This window comes from Oryctolagus cuniculus, chromosome 12 (assembly GCF_964237555.1).
Source record: "Oryctolagus cuniculus chromosome 12, mOryCun1.1, whole genome shotgun sequence".
In the NCBI taxonomy this organism is placed as follows: domain Eukaryota; kingdom Metazoa; phylum Chordata; class Mammalia; order Lagomorpha; family Leporidae; genus Oryctolagus; species Oryctolagus cuniculus.
The window spans coordinates 25,940,670-25,957,565 of NC_091443.1; the positions used below are offsets into that span (position 1 = coordinate 25,940,670).

General features: G+C 38.2%; 1 protein-coding gene across 2 annotated transcripts in view; it reads left to right on the plus strand.

Annotated features, from left to right (window-relative positions):
• The window catches only part of SOS2 (SOS Ras/Rho guanine nucleotide exchange factor 2), a 110,523-nt gene that overhangs the window by 50,899 nt on the left and 42,728 nt on the right, over positions 1-16,896 (plus strand). For both annotated transcript variants that reach the window (XM_002718299.5, XM_051822817.2), the window contains exons 6-11: positions 428-571; positions 3,950-4,060; positions 7,997-8,095; positions 12,436-12,563; positions 13,053-13,708; positions 14,095-14,176. In XM_002718299.5, coding sequence (XP_002718345.2) covers positions 428-571; positions 3,950-4,060; positions 7,997-8,095; positions 12,436-12,563; positions 13,053-13,708; positions 14,095-14,176 — 1,220 coding nt within the window. The remainder of the gene's footprint in view (positions 1-427; positions 572-3,949; positions 4,061-7,996; positions 8,096-12,435; positions 12,564-13,052; positions 13,709-14,094; positions 14,177-16,896) is intronic.

The following is a 16,896-nucleotide window of genomic DNA, read 5'->3' on the forward strand; positions in this document are numbered from 1 at the left end:
TGTCACATAAAAATTGAAAGCCAAGTTATAGCTGGATTAGGAGCCTACTTCCTAGTGATCCCATTGTCATTAACCAGATCTATAAGACTATGATCAGGTCTTTTAGCATCTTAAATGCTTAGACTCCTGGAGTGCCAAATTTCTTTCTGTAAGCAATCATTAGATTCACCCACAATGTAATATTTTTGAATTACTGAACAAAACTGTCTAGAATATGTACTTCCCAATTTTTTTTACTGTCTGTAATCCAAGAGATTTTTTTCTTCTTCTGTTCTAATGATTGACTTTTTACTGTGTCTTGGAATATGTTAATATGAGATTGGGTGAAAATATGCCCATAACACTCACGTTACTATTTATATTTAATAATTTTAACCATAATTCTCGACCTCACATGTCTTATATAGCCTTTCTTTTTCTTTTGTAGGATATTGAAAAGATTTTCAGCAACATTTCAGATATTCATGAGTTAACTGTGAAGCTGTTAGGCTTGATTGAAGACACAGTGGAAATGACTGATGAAAGCAGTCCGCATCCCTTAGCTGGCAGCTGTTTTGAAGATTTGGCAGAAGTAGGTTTATAAAACTACTTTAGCTATTTGTTTTTGTGAAAATTAGAAAATACTGCTGGCTAGTTCAAAGAATACTGAAGATTTAACCAACAGCAAACTTAAATCACATTTTCTAATTTTTAGTGATTTTAGTAATTTTTCATTACAGTGAATTTAGAGTAATATTTATAGCATAAATTTATATAATAGCATAGTAAAATTTAGGAATTTTTTTAATGGAGAGTATGTTTAAGGTGAAGAAAATAACTTATTACCAACTTTTAAAAATTTCATTTCTTTTTTATTAATAGTTAATAATTGGGCCAGCGCCGGGGCTCAATAGGCTAATCCTCCACCTTGCGGCGCCAGCACACTGGGTTCTAGTCCCGGTTGGGGTGCCGGATTCTGTCCTGGTTGCCCCTCTTCCAGGCCAGCTCTCTGCTGTGGCCCGGGAGTGCAGTGGAGGATGGCCCAAGTGCTTGGGCCCTGCACCCCATGGGAGACCAGGAGAAGCACCTGGCTCCTGGCTTTGGATCAGCGCAGCTCGCCGGCCGTGGTGGCCATTGGAGGGTGAACCAACGGCAAAGGAAGACCTTTCTCTCTGTCTCTCTCTCTCACTATCCACTCTGCCTGTCAAAAATAAAAAAATAAAAAAAAAAATAGTTCATAATTGTCCATGTTTAGGGGATACAGTGTGACATTTCAATACATGTATATACTGCATAATGATCCAGTCAGGGTGATTTGCATTTCCATCTCCTTATCATTTGGAACGTTCATGCTCTGCTCCTCCAGTTCTTCATAAAATATACGATAGGTTGATGTAAACTGTATTCACTCTGCTGTACTGTAGAACACAAAACTTATTCCTCCTGTCTAACTGTGTTGTGTACCTGATGGTCAGCCTCCCTCTACAACCCTCCCCACTTAGTCCCTCCTTACTTTCTAGTAGTCACTACTCTCTTCTAGGAAAGGAAACTTTATTGAATATAGCTTTTAGCTTTTAAGGATTTTAGCCTCAGTTTTCAAAAATAGAAAAGTGAAAAATCATTTGTTGCCTTTAAATGATTATAAAAGTAAAATAGCTTATTATCAAATTTTTCAGAAAATAGACAAATATATATATAATGAAAAATAACTGCTTTGCAACACCAGCTATAACTTATGTATATGTATTTCTATATATTTACCCATATGTATTTACAAAAAATAGAGTCCTATTTTGTAATCTGATTTTCTTATTGTATGTATTATGAACGTTTTCCATATTAATATCCTTCAATACAATCTTTATGTCTAAATAGTACCATATTATATGGAGATACTGCAACATTTTAACCACCTGTTTTCCATAGCTTGTTGTTTTTCCCTTTATTTCTTGTTATTAAAACAACAGTGCAATAAATAATTGCATTATACCTTTTTTTTTTCTGTTAGGATATATTCCTGCAAGTGGAACTGTAATATTAAACAACTAAGTACATTTTTGAAACTTTGAAAGAGTTTTCCAAATTCACTTCCAGTTAAGTTTCATTGTTCAAGAAGTTTGTGGAAAGGGGGAATTAAGAGAGAAGTTATTTTGATGCATAAAATTTTGCAAATGGGTAGTCTTCAAAAAGTTGATGAAAATTGGTATTAGAAAACTATTCATGATTTAAAAATTTTTTACACCAGAATAAACTTAACTTTGAATTTTTTTCCCTAAGCTTGTATAAGTACTCTTAGAATTCCTTCCATTCCCTCATATTAATTTTGAGTGATTTCTTACTCATTTTTGACAGTTTTTGGGGAAAAAAATTGCATTTCATTGCCCTTTAATTTAGCTTTAGCTTTTTTGTTTTTTAACTAATAATGTTGAACATCTTTCCGTACTCACTGGCTGTTTTTATTTCTTTTGGAAAACAGGGCTTTAAAAGTGCTGTCTTTGGATTGCATTAAGAATATTTCCTAACTTTATAATCTCTAACACTAACTGATAATCTCTGCCTTGTAAAACAAACTGATAGTGTAGAAGTATTCAGTTACTGATGCCTGGCCAAAATACTCAGCCTTGGTTTTTAGGAAATTTTTATGTTGTGATATCATATTAATTTGTGACCTACTTGCCGTATTCTCAGATATCATGGTTCTAAACTCCTGTATTTTCATTGTTTATTTTGCCATATATACATAAATATAAATATAAATTTTGCCATTTTTACCATTTTAAGTGTCTGATTTGGTGGCATAGATTGAATTCATTGTATCATATAACCATCATCACTATTTCCCCAACTTTTTTTTCATTCCCCAAATGGAAACTAACCAGTGAGCAATCCCGATCCTCTTCCCCTTAACTTCTTGTAATGTTTAATGTACTTTTTGTGTCTCTGAATTTGCCTAATTTCGATATTTCATATAAGTGATACTACATAGTATTTATTTTTTGTGTCTTATTTCATTTTACCTTAATGTTTGCAGGGTTCATCATGTTATAGCATGTGTCAGAACGTCTGTGTAGTGGAGTAATATTTCATGGAATATATATACCATACTTTAGTTTATCCATCCATTTGTTGATGAATGCTTAGATTATTCTCACCTTGTAGATACTGTGAAAAATGCTACAGTGTTTCCAGTTCTTTGAGGTATATACCTAGGAGTGGAATTGCTGGTTCATGTAATAATTCTTTGATTTATTTTTGGAGGAACTACCATTTTACGTGTCCCCTGGCAGTGTGTGGGACAGGGGTTCTTATTTCAGCATGCTTGCCAATACTTGTTTGTTTGCTGGAGAAACATACTACTTTTGTGTTTTTAAAACAGAAAAAAAATGAAACAAAACTTTAGGTCTAACCAAACATTGGAGTTGTTGAATATTATAAAATATTAGGAATTTTTAAAAACAGACATTAGACAAACCATGGGCAGTTTCTGTTTTGTTATTTTGTAGTGTATTATCTTGGCTCTGCTTTCTTTCTCTAGTTTTAGAAACTATTGAGTAGATAAAATAGAAGTATAACATTTACTTCCTTTGAAAGTATCCTAAGTGAAAACTCATTTCAACCTAGTTAAGCCCACCTGAATTTCAAATCCTAGCTTTCTTTTACTAATGAATACACTTTTCTCTTCCTTAAGATAAATGTCCATAAGCGTTTTATTAATTTGGTACATGTGACCACAAAGTCTCATGTTTTTGGAATTGTAGACCTTGTCAACAGTTGTTCAACATCACTACTTAGATTTTTAAAACTTTACCAGTCTCAGTCATAATTACTGTTTGTCTCCTTGGAAAGAAGAGAGCAAAAAGTGATGAAGCTAGTTAAGGATTTAGTTGAAAATTTGTCATTAAATAGTCTGTACCATATTAGTAGAGAAGATGTTCTTTTACTTAACACATTTTCCTTTTCTAAAAAATAGGAGCAAGCATTTGATCCTTACGAAACGTTGTCCCAGGACATTCTTTCACCAGAGTTTAATGAACATTTCAGTAAGTTGATGGCCAGACCTGGTGTTGCTCTACACTTTCAGGTAAACCTAAACTGAATGTTATTTTTATTTACAAATACAAAACAGAACGAATATACATATGTATATATTTATTTATTTGCAAGTCAGAGTTACACAGAGAGAAGGAGAGGCAGAGAGAAAGAGAGGTCTTCCATCCGTTGATTCACTCCCCAGATGGCTGCAATGGCCAGAGCTACACCTATCCGAAGCCAGGAACCTCTTCTGGGTGTCCCATGGGGTGCAGGGGCCCAAAGACTTGAGCCATCTTCTACTGCTTTCCCAGGCCATAGCAGAGAGCTGGATCGAAAGTCGAGCAGCTGAGACTTGAACTGGCATCCATATGGGATGCTGACACTGCAGGCGGCGCTTTACCCACTACGCCACAGTGCTGGCCACAAAACAAATATTTTGTCATTTTATCCTTTAAATGTTTATGGATCTAGAATCCTTTTATAAAGCAGTTGGAAAATAGTTCTTCAGTTTTCAAATCCTGTTCATTTAGAGCCTGTCTGAATGTTGTCTTCTTTTTTCTGTCTTACATTCTTTTGCTCTGTTCTTAATGCAAAAATTTTTTCTAGTATATAAAAAATACTGAGTGAGATATTGGAATGAATATGGAGAGCTATTTTCAGTATCATATTCCTTTCAGAAAGAAAATTTGGAGAAATCTTAAAAATATATACATATATTTTATATATTTATTATATATGTAAAATATATAAATATATTTTATATAAATATATAAAATCATATTCTCTGTTTTCTCTGTCAGGCTTACATTGTAAAGGAGATAGAACTACACTGAGGGGAAGTATGCAGATAATTATGCAAGTTAGTTGGCTCAGTAATGCCATTAGATAAAGTGAAAATAAGTGGAGGAAGACAAAGTTGTAGTTTTGCTCTCTCAACCCTTATAAACGAAGATTACATTGTCCTAAATGATGCTTGACTCCTTATCAGCTATAGACACTAATCATTTAAATTGGCTGTTTCACTTCAGCATATGAATTTGGGCAAATCTGATTTCCTAAAACAAGCAAATAAACAAATGGACATATCCCCTTTCATTTTTTCACTTTGCAGCCAGTTGTCTATTTTTTTAAAAAAGATTTATTTATTTACTTGAAAGGTAAAGTTACAGAGGCAGAGAGAGAGAGGGATCTTCCATCTGTTGGGCTGATCTGAAGCCAGGAGCCTAGAGCTTCTTCCAGGTCTTTCATGTGGATGCAGGGGCCCAAGGACTTGGGCCATCTTCCACTACCTTCTCAGGCCATAGAAGAGAGCTGGTTTGGAAGTGGAGCAGCTGAGACTTGATCCAGTGCCCATATGGGATGCCGGCACTGCAGTTGGCGGCTTTATCTGCTATGCCACATCGCCGGCCCATGTTTTTTGTTTTTGTTTTTGTTTTTGTTTTTGTTTTTTTTTGGTTAACCATTCTTAGTCACAATACTATCATCTGTGTTCTTATCCGGATATAAACTCTGGACTTCATACACACACACACACACACACACACACAAAAACACACACATTTTTATATATATATATATATGTTATATATATATAAAATATATATGTTTAATATATAAAATCCAAAGTAATTCAGATCACTGAATTAATTAATTAATTAATGCCTTATTAGTCCATTCAGGCTGCTGAAACAGAATACTGTGAATTAGATTGCTTTTAAGCAACAAAACGTGTTTATCTTAGTTCTGGAGGCTGGGCAATCTGAGATCAAGGCTCCAGCAGATTCAGTGTCTGGCAAGGTCTTGTTCTGGTACATAAATGGCACTTTCTCCCTTACATGCTGCAAGGGGCAAGCAAGTTCTCTCAAGCCCCTTTTATTTCTTAATTTTTTAAAGATTTCTTTATTTACTTGAAGGGCAGAGACACAGACAGACATTGAAAGATTGAGATCCACTGGTTCACTCCTTAAATATCTGCTACAGCCTGGACTAGGTAGAGCTGAAGCCAGGAGCCAGAAACTCCGTCTGGGTCTCCCATGTGAGTGGCAGTTTCCCAAGTACTTGAACTGTCATCTGTTGCTTCCTAGGTTGCACATTAGCAAGAAGCTGAATCAGAATTGGAGATGGGACTTAATCTAGGCAATTCTGATAATGAGATGTATGCATGCCAAGCAGCCACTTAACCTGTTATGCCATAATGCTCACTTCAGAACAAGTTACAATTTAACCTAAGTTACTCAGATCTGAGAATTATAAATTAGTTATCTGTGAGGATATTTTAAAGAAGCATAAATTCTTTTTCACATTGTATATCATTCTTGTAGGTATTTGTCTTGTGTGTAAAAATACCAGTAAATCAACCTTGCAGACATTTGAAATCAACAATAGTGACTCTTGAATCCCTTATAACTTTTAGAAGATCATTTGTTCAATTGAATAGTAGTATTCAAAACTAAGGTACACTCATCTCCAGCTTTACACCAACATTTTTCAAGGGATGTAAAAGCACAGATAGCTTTTTTTTTTTTTTCTAAAAGATTTATTTACTTATTTGAAAGCGTTAGAGAGAGAAGGAGAGGCAGAGAGAGAGAGAGGTCCTTCATCCACTGGTTCATTCCCCAATTGGCCGCAGTGGCTGGAGCTGCACCGATTCGAAGCCAGGAGCCAGGAGCTTCTTCCGGGTCTCCCACGTGGGTACAGGAGTCCAAGGACTTGGGCCATCTTCCATTGCTTTCCCAGGCCATAGCAGAGAGCTGGATCAGAAGTGGAGCAGCCGGGACCCGAACTGGTGCCCATATGGGATGCCAGCACTGCAGGTGGCAGTTTTACCTGCTATGCCACAGCACCAGCCCACACAGATAGCTTTTAAGGAAATCAATTCCTAGTTTGCCGGAGATCTTGTTTGTGTTGGTTTACATCCTTTTTTCCTGCCTCTCTTATTTAATACCTCTTGCTATATTAATTTCTCATTATATATTGGTTCAGGGTGTAAAAATCTCCAGAGTACATACCTCCCCCTGCAAAAGCAAAATTAAACTAAATCAGCCAACCAACCAAACAACCAACCAACCAGAAAACCCAAGCATAATATATTGTTCCTGTGGAAGAGTTCAGTGAGTACAAAGCGAAAGAGTTTCCAAAAGAAGAGTATGGGGATAATTATGGTAAAAACTCTTGATAGTGAAATGTCCTATCTGCTTGTGTATGTCTTGTCATATCTATCTGAGTATCTTCAAGTTAAAAGGTGAGATGGTTATCGTGGGGTGAATACTAACTTTTCTTTTTTAAAGTCTTGGTCGTCCATTTCTGGTAGCTGAGAGGAGAGGTTTGTGAAGTTCTCATACCTGGGTGTTCTGTCTTGAGAGCAATTGTAGCTTCTGTAGGTGCTTCCAGTCCTTAAGACCATGATATTAGCATGTTACTTGAATTTCAGATTAAAGTCAAATTTTCTGACAAATTAAGTCTGATGTGGTTGGTTGTCATTGAAGATTGGCTTTGTCAGTTAAGTTATGTAACAGATGTTTTTCATAAATTAAATGAGCTACACTTGAAAAGTGTTTAATTAATGTTTGGCAAAATATATTTGTCACATTGACGGTATTTAGCATCCCCCAAAATACATCCTTTGTAACTATCTAAACTTAAAGCATTTTTTATGATGACATAAAAATGTGCAAGAGAATGCATAGATTTTTCAAAATTCCTTGAAGCAAAAATGTTTGAAGACAAGCTGTAGAGGACTACTGTGAAAGTTACTTTATCTGTATAAGAGAGGAACACATGTATATATTTATCTAAAAACTTAAAGGAACAAAGGGAAGGGAAAATCTTGATTTATATAGCCCTTCAATTTCAATACAGAATATGTTTTCCTTTGTAGTTTTGATAAATGTCTGTATCTTGAATTTTGAAAGCCTTTCTCTTTAAGGTACTGCTATTATATATCCTTGATATCTGAGATACACTCTTGTATCTTTTTACTTTACAGTCCATTGCTGATGGCTTTAAAGAGGCAGTTCGTTATGTCCTTCCACGCCTTATGCTAGTTCCAGTGTATCATTGTTGGCATTATTTTGAATTATTAAAGGTAAGAAGAAAGCTTCCTGAGCCTGAGTATTTGTTTTTCTGAGGCCTGAAGTCTACTGATGTCATCGTAGTGTTTTTGGTACTTTTTACTCATAAAAATAAAGTAACTAAAAATTTATAACTTCTTTACAGGAATGTTGGAGAGAATCCTGTATTTCTTACTTGTCTTCAAATCATCTGCATGTGCTAGACAGAAAAAAATGTGTCTTTTTTTTTTTTTTTTTTTTTGGACAGGCAGAGTGGACAGTGAGAGAGAGAGACAGAGAGAAAGGTCTTCCTTTGCCGTTGGTTCACCCTCCAATGGCCGCCGCAGCCGGCGCGCTGCGGCCGGCGCACCGCGCTGATCCGATGGCAGGAGCCAGGAGCCAGGTGCTTTTCCTGGTCTCCCATGGGGTGCAGGGCCCAAGCACCTGGGCCATCCTCCGCTGCACTCCCTGGCCACAGCAGAGGGCTGGCCTGGAAGAGGGGCAACCGGGACAGAATCTGGCGCCCCGACCAGGACTAGAACCCGGTGTGCCGGCGCCGCTAGGCGGAGGATTAGCCTAGTGAGCCGCGGCGCCGGCCAAAAATGTGTCTTTATATGTGAATTCTTAATATAGGATCTCACAGTACTAACCTGAGAGAATAGAATTTTTTAAATTAATTTGAGACATATAATATGAGTCTTTTAACTTTTGTTTTATATAATTAATTTATAACTTTTATGTATAATATTTCTCTAAGTGTCTTTCTCATTTATTATAAGAAGATTTATTTGTTTGAAAGGTGGAATGACAAGAGTGAGGGGGGAGAAAGAGAGATGTCTTCCATTGCTGGTTCACTCTCCAAATGGCCATAACAGCAAGGGCTGATCTAGGGCAAAACTAGGAGCTAGGAATTCCACCTGGGTCTCTTCTGTGGGTGGCAGGGATTAAATTACTTGAATTGTTATCTGCGGCTTCATGGACACATTAGCAGGAAGCTGAATCAGAAGTGAAGCAGCCAGGACTTGAACTGGCCCTCGGATATGGAATGCAGGCATACCAAGTGGTAAGCCACTGTGCCACAATGCCCATCCCTCTGTCTTTTTTTTTTTTTTTTTAAGATTTATTATTTATTTAAAAGTCGGAGTCACAAAGAGAGAGAGAGGGAGAGAGAGGGAGAGAGAGAGAGAGATATTCCATCTAGTGGCTTACTCCCCAAATGGATGCATCAGCTGAGGACAGGCCAGGCTAAAGCCTCTATCTTATTTTATTTTATTTAAAAAGTATAATTGAAGTTGACATTTTTTATGTGCATTTGTAGTGTTCTTCCTCTTAGGACCAAGCAACATGGCAAAAATGTATATGTAGCTTTTTAAAAAATAATTCTTTGCTTTTACGTTAATTATTTGACCAACCAGTAGTCTTGCGACATTGACCAAAAAGACCTGGAGACTAATGATTACTTTATGGTAAAAGTAACTGTGGCCTTAGGATGGCTCAGGGTATCATGATGAAAATCCTTATCTCAGAGACAGACACAGTAGCTCTAAGAACAATTTTAAAAATTTTAAAAACTAATCATCTAAGGGTGGGCATTTGGCCAGTGGTTTAGATGTCAAAGTGTGTGAGTTTGATACCCACCTCTGACTCCTGACTCCAGCTTCCTGTTAATGCAGACCCTGGGAGATTTCTGTCATCTGCATGGGAGACTTGGACTGAGTTTTTAACTTCCAGTGTTGGCTGGATTGTGGGCATTTGGGAAGTGAATAGCAGTTGGCAGCTTTCACTGTATCTGTTCTCCTCCCCACCTCAAATAAATCAATCAAAAAGCATAAAAAGATAAAAACCAGTCATCTAGATAGGGAAAGACATGTTTCAGTTAAATAGTTAAACCAGAGTTTTTAAATGTTGTAAAATATTAGAAGGCAACTATAATGATAGAACTTCTGTGAAGACATGAACATTATCTAAAAAAATTACCAATTTAAATATACATCTGAGGCTGCCTGTGTATTATTTATTATTTCTATGAAGCTTGAAGTCATTTTTATAAGTTCTTTATGGATCCCTTAGTCTCCATGTGGTACATATAGTCAAGCTGCTCATCTATTTGTGCATGGAATCTGGTGGGCTCCTACTGTGGGTGATAGGACTCTATAGAAAAGTGTTTCTTAAGGTAGGTGTTCATCAAATCATTGAATGATTTTACTGCCTGGATGCCTACATGATTTACATAGATGGGCTGGTGCTGTGGCACAGTGGCACAGTGGATTAAGCCTCCGCCTCTGGTACCAACATCCCATATGGGTGCCAGTTGGAGTCCTGGTTGCTGCACTTCTGATCCAGTGGAAGATGGCCCAAGTGCTTGGGCCTCTGGGAGACGCAGAAGAGGGTCCTGGCTCCTGGCTTCAGATCAGCACAGCTCTAGCCATTTTGGCGATTTGGAGAGTGAACCAGTGGATGGAAGACTCTCTCTCTCCCCCTCCCCTTCTCCTTCCCTCCCCTTCTCTTCCTGTCTATAACTCTGCCTGTCAAATAAATAAATGAATCTAAGAAAAAATATATACATAGAATTATTCTGGCTTTTGATATTATTACTAGTGGATCTGATAGACAAAGTCTGCGCTGGTGGTCTAAAGCAGCAACTCAGCATTCCAAGGGAGAGGCACAAAATAATCAACCAAAAAGATACTTTGCTTCTAAAGAACAATGAAAAAGTTGAGGAAGAAAATTTTACTGAGTAAGATGTGTTGTAATTATACTTGAAAAGGGGAAAGAGTCTGAAAGTAGGCAAAGATCTTCATATGTTAGCTGGAGTCTGTGAAAATCAGTGGTAATAATGTGAAAAATGAGAATGGGTGATTGCCAGAAAATCTCCCAACTCTCACATGTTCACTGTGGGAACCACTCTGAAAGATCAAGGGAAAGGACATAAGGAACATGAAGTCGGAAAACAGCAAGTCATTGATAAATTCTGATGCTTGTTCAAAGGTGGCAGATACTCTTATTAAAGGGTATCAGTGCTGTAAGCCCTCAGAGAATGAACAGAAGAGAAATGACCCCTGTGAACAATGAAACTATAATCCTTGGACCAAATACATATTATCCTCAGTTTTAATTCATTGACAGCAACAACAGGAAGAAACAGAAATGTAGAATGGCAAGGCAGACCACAGAAGAAAAGATCTTTAAAATGCCAAGAAATTTAAATATTCCCACAAAAGAGGTTATACAAAGGACCAGTAAACATATATTCAAGCTCATTAATAATCAGTGAAAACCAAATTAAAACCACAGGATGAGAGCCAGTGTTATGGAGTAACAGGTAAAGCTGTTACCTGTGACGACAGCATCTCATATGGCACTGGTTCATTTTCCAGCTGTCCCACTTCCAGTCCAGCTCCCTGTTAATGGCCTGGGAAAAGCAGTGGAAGATCACTGAGTGCTTGGGCCCCTGACACCCACGTGGGAGACTCAGATGAAGCTCCCGATTCCTGTTTTTGACCTGGCCCAGTGCTGGTTGTTGCAGCCGTCTGGGGAGTGAACCAGCTGATAGAAGATATCTCTGTCTGTCTCTGTGTCTCCCTCTCTCAAACACTGACTTTCAAATAAATAAATCTTTTTAAGAAAAAAAGCACAGAGTGGCATTACATTCATCATACCAGATAACAGATATTTGAAAGTCTGAAAATGTATATAAACAGCAACATGAACTCTTCTTTTTCTTCCAAGATTTGTTTGTATTTGTTTGAGAGGCAGAGTTACAAGGAGAAGAGGAGAGACAGAGACAGAGAAATCTTCCATCCTCTGATTCATTCCCTGAAGGCCTCAATGGCCCATGCTGGTCCAGGTGAAAGCCAGGAACCTGGAGCTTCTTCTGAATCTCTCACGTGGGTGCAGGGGCCCAAGTACTTGACCCGTCTTCCACTGCTTTCCCAGATGCATTACCAGGGAGCTGGATCAGAAGTGTGGCAGACAGGTCTTGAACTGGCACCAATATGGGATGCTGGCGTTGCAGGTGGAGGCTTAACCTGGTATCATGAGCTCTTAATATATATTTTGCATAGAACTTTTATTCTGTAAAGAGTATAAACTGTACAATTCCCTTTGGAAAACTGCTTTGTATTATCTTTTAAATTTGAAGATGTGTATACTATATGATCAGGCAGTGCCAACCCTGATTATGTACTATAAAGAAGTAAAATGCAGGGGCACTTATTTGGTTGTTGTGACTTGGTGGGTTAAGCTGCCTCTTAGTATCAGAGTGCCTGAAATCAACTCCCACCTCCACTTACCATTCAGTTTCCTGCTCATGTACTTGGGAGGCAGCAGTTGATGGCCCAATGTAGTTTTAATTTTTCTTTTTGGTTTTTCCCAGCAATTAAAAGCATGTAGTGAAGAGCAAGAAGACAGAGAGTGTCTGAACCAAGCTATTACTGCTCTCATGAATCTCCAAGGTAGTATGGACCGAATATACAAGCAGTATTCACCTAGACGCCGACCTGGGTAATTCCATTGAAAACACGAATGAATGCCTCTGCATATTGACTGTATTTAATGCCTGGTTTTTCAAGAAATGTAATATATATAGTGAACATTGCATTCTTCAAAGTTATACTTTTCTTTCACATCTTTCTTTCACTCTTCTAGTTTTCACATTAGTATTGCCATATTGTTAAGATACATACACATAACAACTTTAAAAAGTAAAGTTAGCTATTTTTTTGTAGCAACTGTACAAGAAATTTAAGATTCTTTACAATTTTAGTTCTTAAAGTATTAGGAATGAAATGTAGCACATGTAATACTTTCACAAAAATGAAATGAAGGCATATATTATTTAGTGGGAAAATTAGAAGGAAATAAATGCTATATGTAAAATGTAGTATATGATTAGTTACGTTTTTGTCACTTAATTTGGGGTAGTTCACATTTGAAGCTATGGGATTGCCTAGCTGTTGAATAAGCTAAATGTAACTTGGTTTGTTCTTTCAGGGATCCTGTTTGCCCCTTTTATAATCGTCAGTTAAGAAGTAAGCACCTGGCTATCAAAAAAATGAATGAAATTCAGAAAAATATAGATGGATGGGAAGGCAAAGATATTGGACAGTGTTGTAACGAATTCATTATGGAAGGACCATTGACAAGAATTGGTGCAAAGCATGAACGGCATATTTTTCTCTTTGATGGCTTAATGATCAGCTGTAAACCTAATCATGGCCAGACCCGGCTTCCAGGCTACAGCAGTGCAGAATACAGATTAAAAGAAAAATTTGTCATGAGGAAAATACAAATCTGTGATAAAGAAGATACTTGTGAATGCAAGCATGCTTTTGAATTGGTGTCCAAAGAAGAAAACAGCATAACATTTGCTGCTAAGTCAGCTGAAGAGAAAAATAATTGGATGGCTGCCCTTATCTCTCTTCATTACCGCAGCACTCTAGATCGAATGCTGGATTCTGTATTATTGAAAGAAGAAAATGAGCAACCACTGAGATTACCAAGTCCAGAAGTGTATCGTTTTGTGGTAAAAGACTCTGAGGAAAACATTGTTTTTGAAGACAACTTGCAAAGTAGAAGTGGAATCCCTATTATAAAAGGAGGAACTGTTGTGAAATTAATTGAAAGGTTAACATATCATATGTATGCAGGTATGTGAAACTCATTACAAGTGCTTATGTGGAGCCTGGAACCAAAAAGCTTTTTAATGAAGTTTAAATATTGTTGAGGCTTATAAAAAATGGATTGCTTCCAAAATATAAAAATACTGCAAAATTGGAAGAAACAAATGTCTCTAAAATGTAATGTTAACTTAAGTCATTTAAAATATTTGGAAAATTTGATATTCCTATATTTTGAATGAGAATTTGAAAATAATACTCATTTATCAAGAAATAACATGATTGGCAGGAAATGCCTCAAATAATGCTCAAAGTAAAAATAGAAAGGAAGAAAGGCCTCAAAATGTGATGATAGTCTGAATTAATTAAACTGAATAAGTTGAACATGAAACCTGTTTTCTGCTCTTCCTTTGCAGATCCCAATTTTGTTCGTACTTTTCTTACTACATATCGTTCGTTTTGTAAACCACAAGAATTGCTAAGCTTACTGATTGAACGGTAAGAAAAACATATTTTACTTACATGAACATTTTGTAAAGTTTACTATTTTATACCCTGCAAAGTATTTAGTACCTAGTATATATACTTAGATAGTGTTGAACATAATTTATTTGTCATTAAATTAGCAGTATTACTGTCATTTTCAGATAATGTACTCACTGAAATAATTGTTTATAATAGAAGTCTTTTCAGCTGTTAGTAATGTTTCAAGTGGTATTTAGAAAGAACAAACAGGAGAATTAAAAAAAAAAAAACTATTTTAGTGAAGATTGTTCAGGAGAGCTGGATCAGAAGTGGAGCAGCCAGGTCTCAAACCGCCACCCATATGCCCATATGGAATGCTGGTGCCTCAGGCCAGGGCGTTAACCCACTGCGCCACAGTGCTGGCCCCTTTATGATTAATTTTTTTTAAGATTTATTTTATTTATTCGAAAGTCAGAGTTACACAGAGAGAGGAGAGGCTGAGAGAGAGAGAAAAAGAAAGGGCTTCCTTCCATTGGTTCACTCCCCAAATGGCCGCCATGACTGGAGCTACACCGATCTGAAGCCAGGAGCCCGGTGTTTCCTCCTGGTCTCCCATGTGGGTGCAGGACCCAAGGACCTGGGCCATCCTCCACTGCCTTCCTGGGCCACAGCAGAGAGCTGGACTGGAAGAGGAGCAACCGGGACAGAACCGGCACCTCAACCGGGACTAGAACCGGGGGTGCTGGCGTCGCAGATGGAGGATTAACCAAGTGAGCCACAATGCCGGTGCCTATGATTAATTTTTGAGATGAAGCTTTAGTTTAAAAAATTTTTGATATTTTAGTGGCATATAAAATGCCTTATAATTTAAAATATAGAATCTGTACTCCAAAATGATTTTTGTTTCACATTTTAAAATTTAATACTGGGGCCCATGTTGTAATGTGGTGACACTACCATCTCATATTAGAGCCTTGGCTGATTACTCCACTTCCTATGCATCTTCTTGCTAATATGCCTAGGAAGGCAGCCTATAAAAGCTCAAGTACTTGGACCCCTGCCTCCTTTGTGGGCAATCTGGGGTCTTGTGGATTTGGCCTGGCTCAGCTCTGGCTGTTAGAGCCACTTAGGGGATAAACCAGCAAATGGACTGTCTCTCTATTGCTCTGCCTTTCAAATGAATAAATAAATCTTGAAAAACAAAAAAACCTTACTGCCATAATTCTATCTTGACTGTTACCATGAAACTAAATTTATCAGACTAAGTCAATGTAATATGTTATGAAGATCAGCTTAGTTGGATTTCCATGCCCAAAATATAGAAAGCAAAATCATTAAATTTTATAATTTAGTCATATTTCCTATGGTTGGGCAAGATTTTTTTATTTTTTTATTTATTTTTTGACAAGCAGAGTTAGACAGTGAGAGAGAGAGAGAGACAGAGAGAAAGATCTTCCCTCCCGTTCGTTCACCCCCCAAATGGCCACTACGGCCCGTGCGCTGTGCCGATCCGAAGCCAGGAGCCAGATGCTTCCTCCTGGTCTCCCATGTGGGTGCAGGGCCTAAGGACTTGGGCCATCCTCCACTGCTTTCCCGGGCCACAGCAGAGAGCTGGACTGGAAGAGGAGCAACCAGGACAGAACCGGCGCTCCAACCGGGACTAGAACCGGGATGCCGGCGCCGCAGGTGGAGGATTAGCCTAGTGAGCCACGGCGCTGGCCGGGCAAGATTTTTTTTTAAAGACTTATTTTGTTTGAGAGGTAGAGTCACAGACAGAGAGAAGGAGACACAGAAAGGTCTTCTATACACTGGTTCACTCCTCAAATGGCCACAACAGCTGGAGCTGGGCTGTTCTGAAGCCAGGAGCCAGGAGCTTCCTCCAGGTCTCCCACGTGGGTACAGGAGACCCTAACTTTCATTTTAATAATATGAATGTTTGTTTGTGTTTTTTTTTTTTAAAGATTTATTTATTTATATAAACGTCAGAGCTACACAGAGAGAAGAGAGGCAGAGAGAGAGATAGAGAGGTCTTCCATTTGCTGGTTCACTCCTTGATTGGCTGCAATGGCCGGAGCTGTGCCAGTCTGAAGCCAGGAGCCAGGAGCTTTTTCCAGGTCTTCCACTTGGGTGCAGGGGCCCAAGGACTTGGGCCATCTTCTATTGCTTTTCCAGGCCATTGCAGAGTGTTGGATGGGAAGAGGAGCAGCCGGGACTAGAACCAGCACTCATATGGGATGCTAGCACTGCAGGCTGTGGTTTTACCCGCTGTGCCACAGCACTGGCCCTATGAATGTATTTTAAACATTTTATTTTTAATTTTTTTAAACTTATTTTTTAAGATTTATTTTATTTATTTGAAAGAGTTACAGAGAGAGGTAGAGCCAGAGAGACGTCTTCCATCAGCTGGTTTACTCCCCAGATGGCTACAACAGCTGGAGCTGTGCTGATTCAAAGCCAGGAGCCAGGAGCTTCTTCCAGGACGCCCACATGGGTGCAGGGGCCCAAGGACTTGGGGCGTCTTCCATTGCTATCCCAGGCCACAGCAGAGAGTTGGATCGGAAGAGGAGCAGCCGGGGTTAGAACCGGTGCCCATATGGGATGCCGGCGCTTCAGGCCAGGGCTTTAACCCGCTGTGCTACAGCGCCGGCCCCTATTTATTTATTTTCAAGGCAGAGTGATGCAGAGAAAGAGAGGGAGAGAGAGGATGCAGTTGATCTTTCATCCAATGTTCACTTCTCAAATGACTACAACAG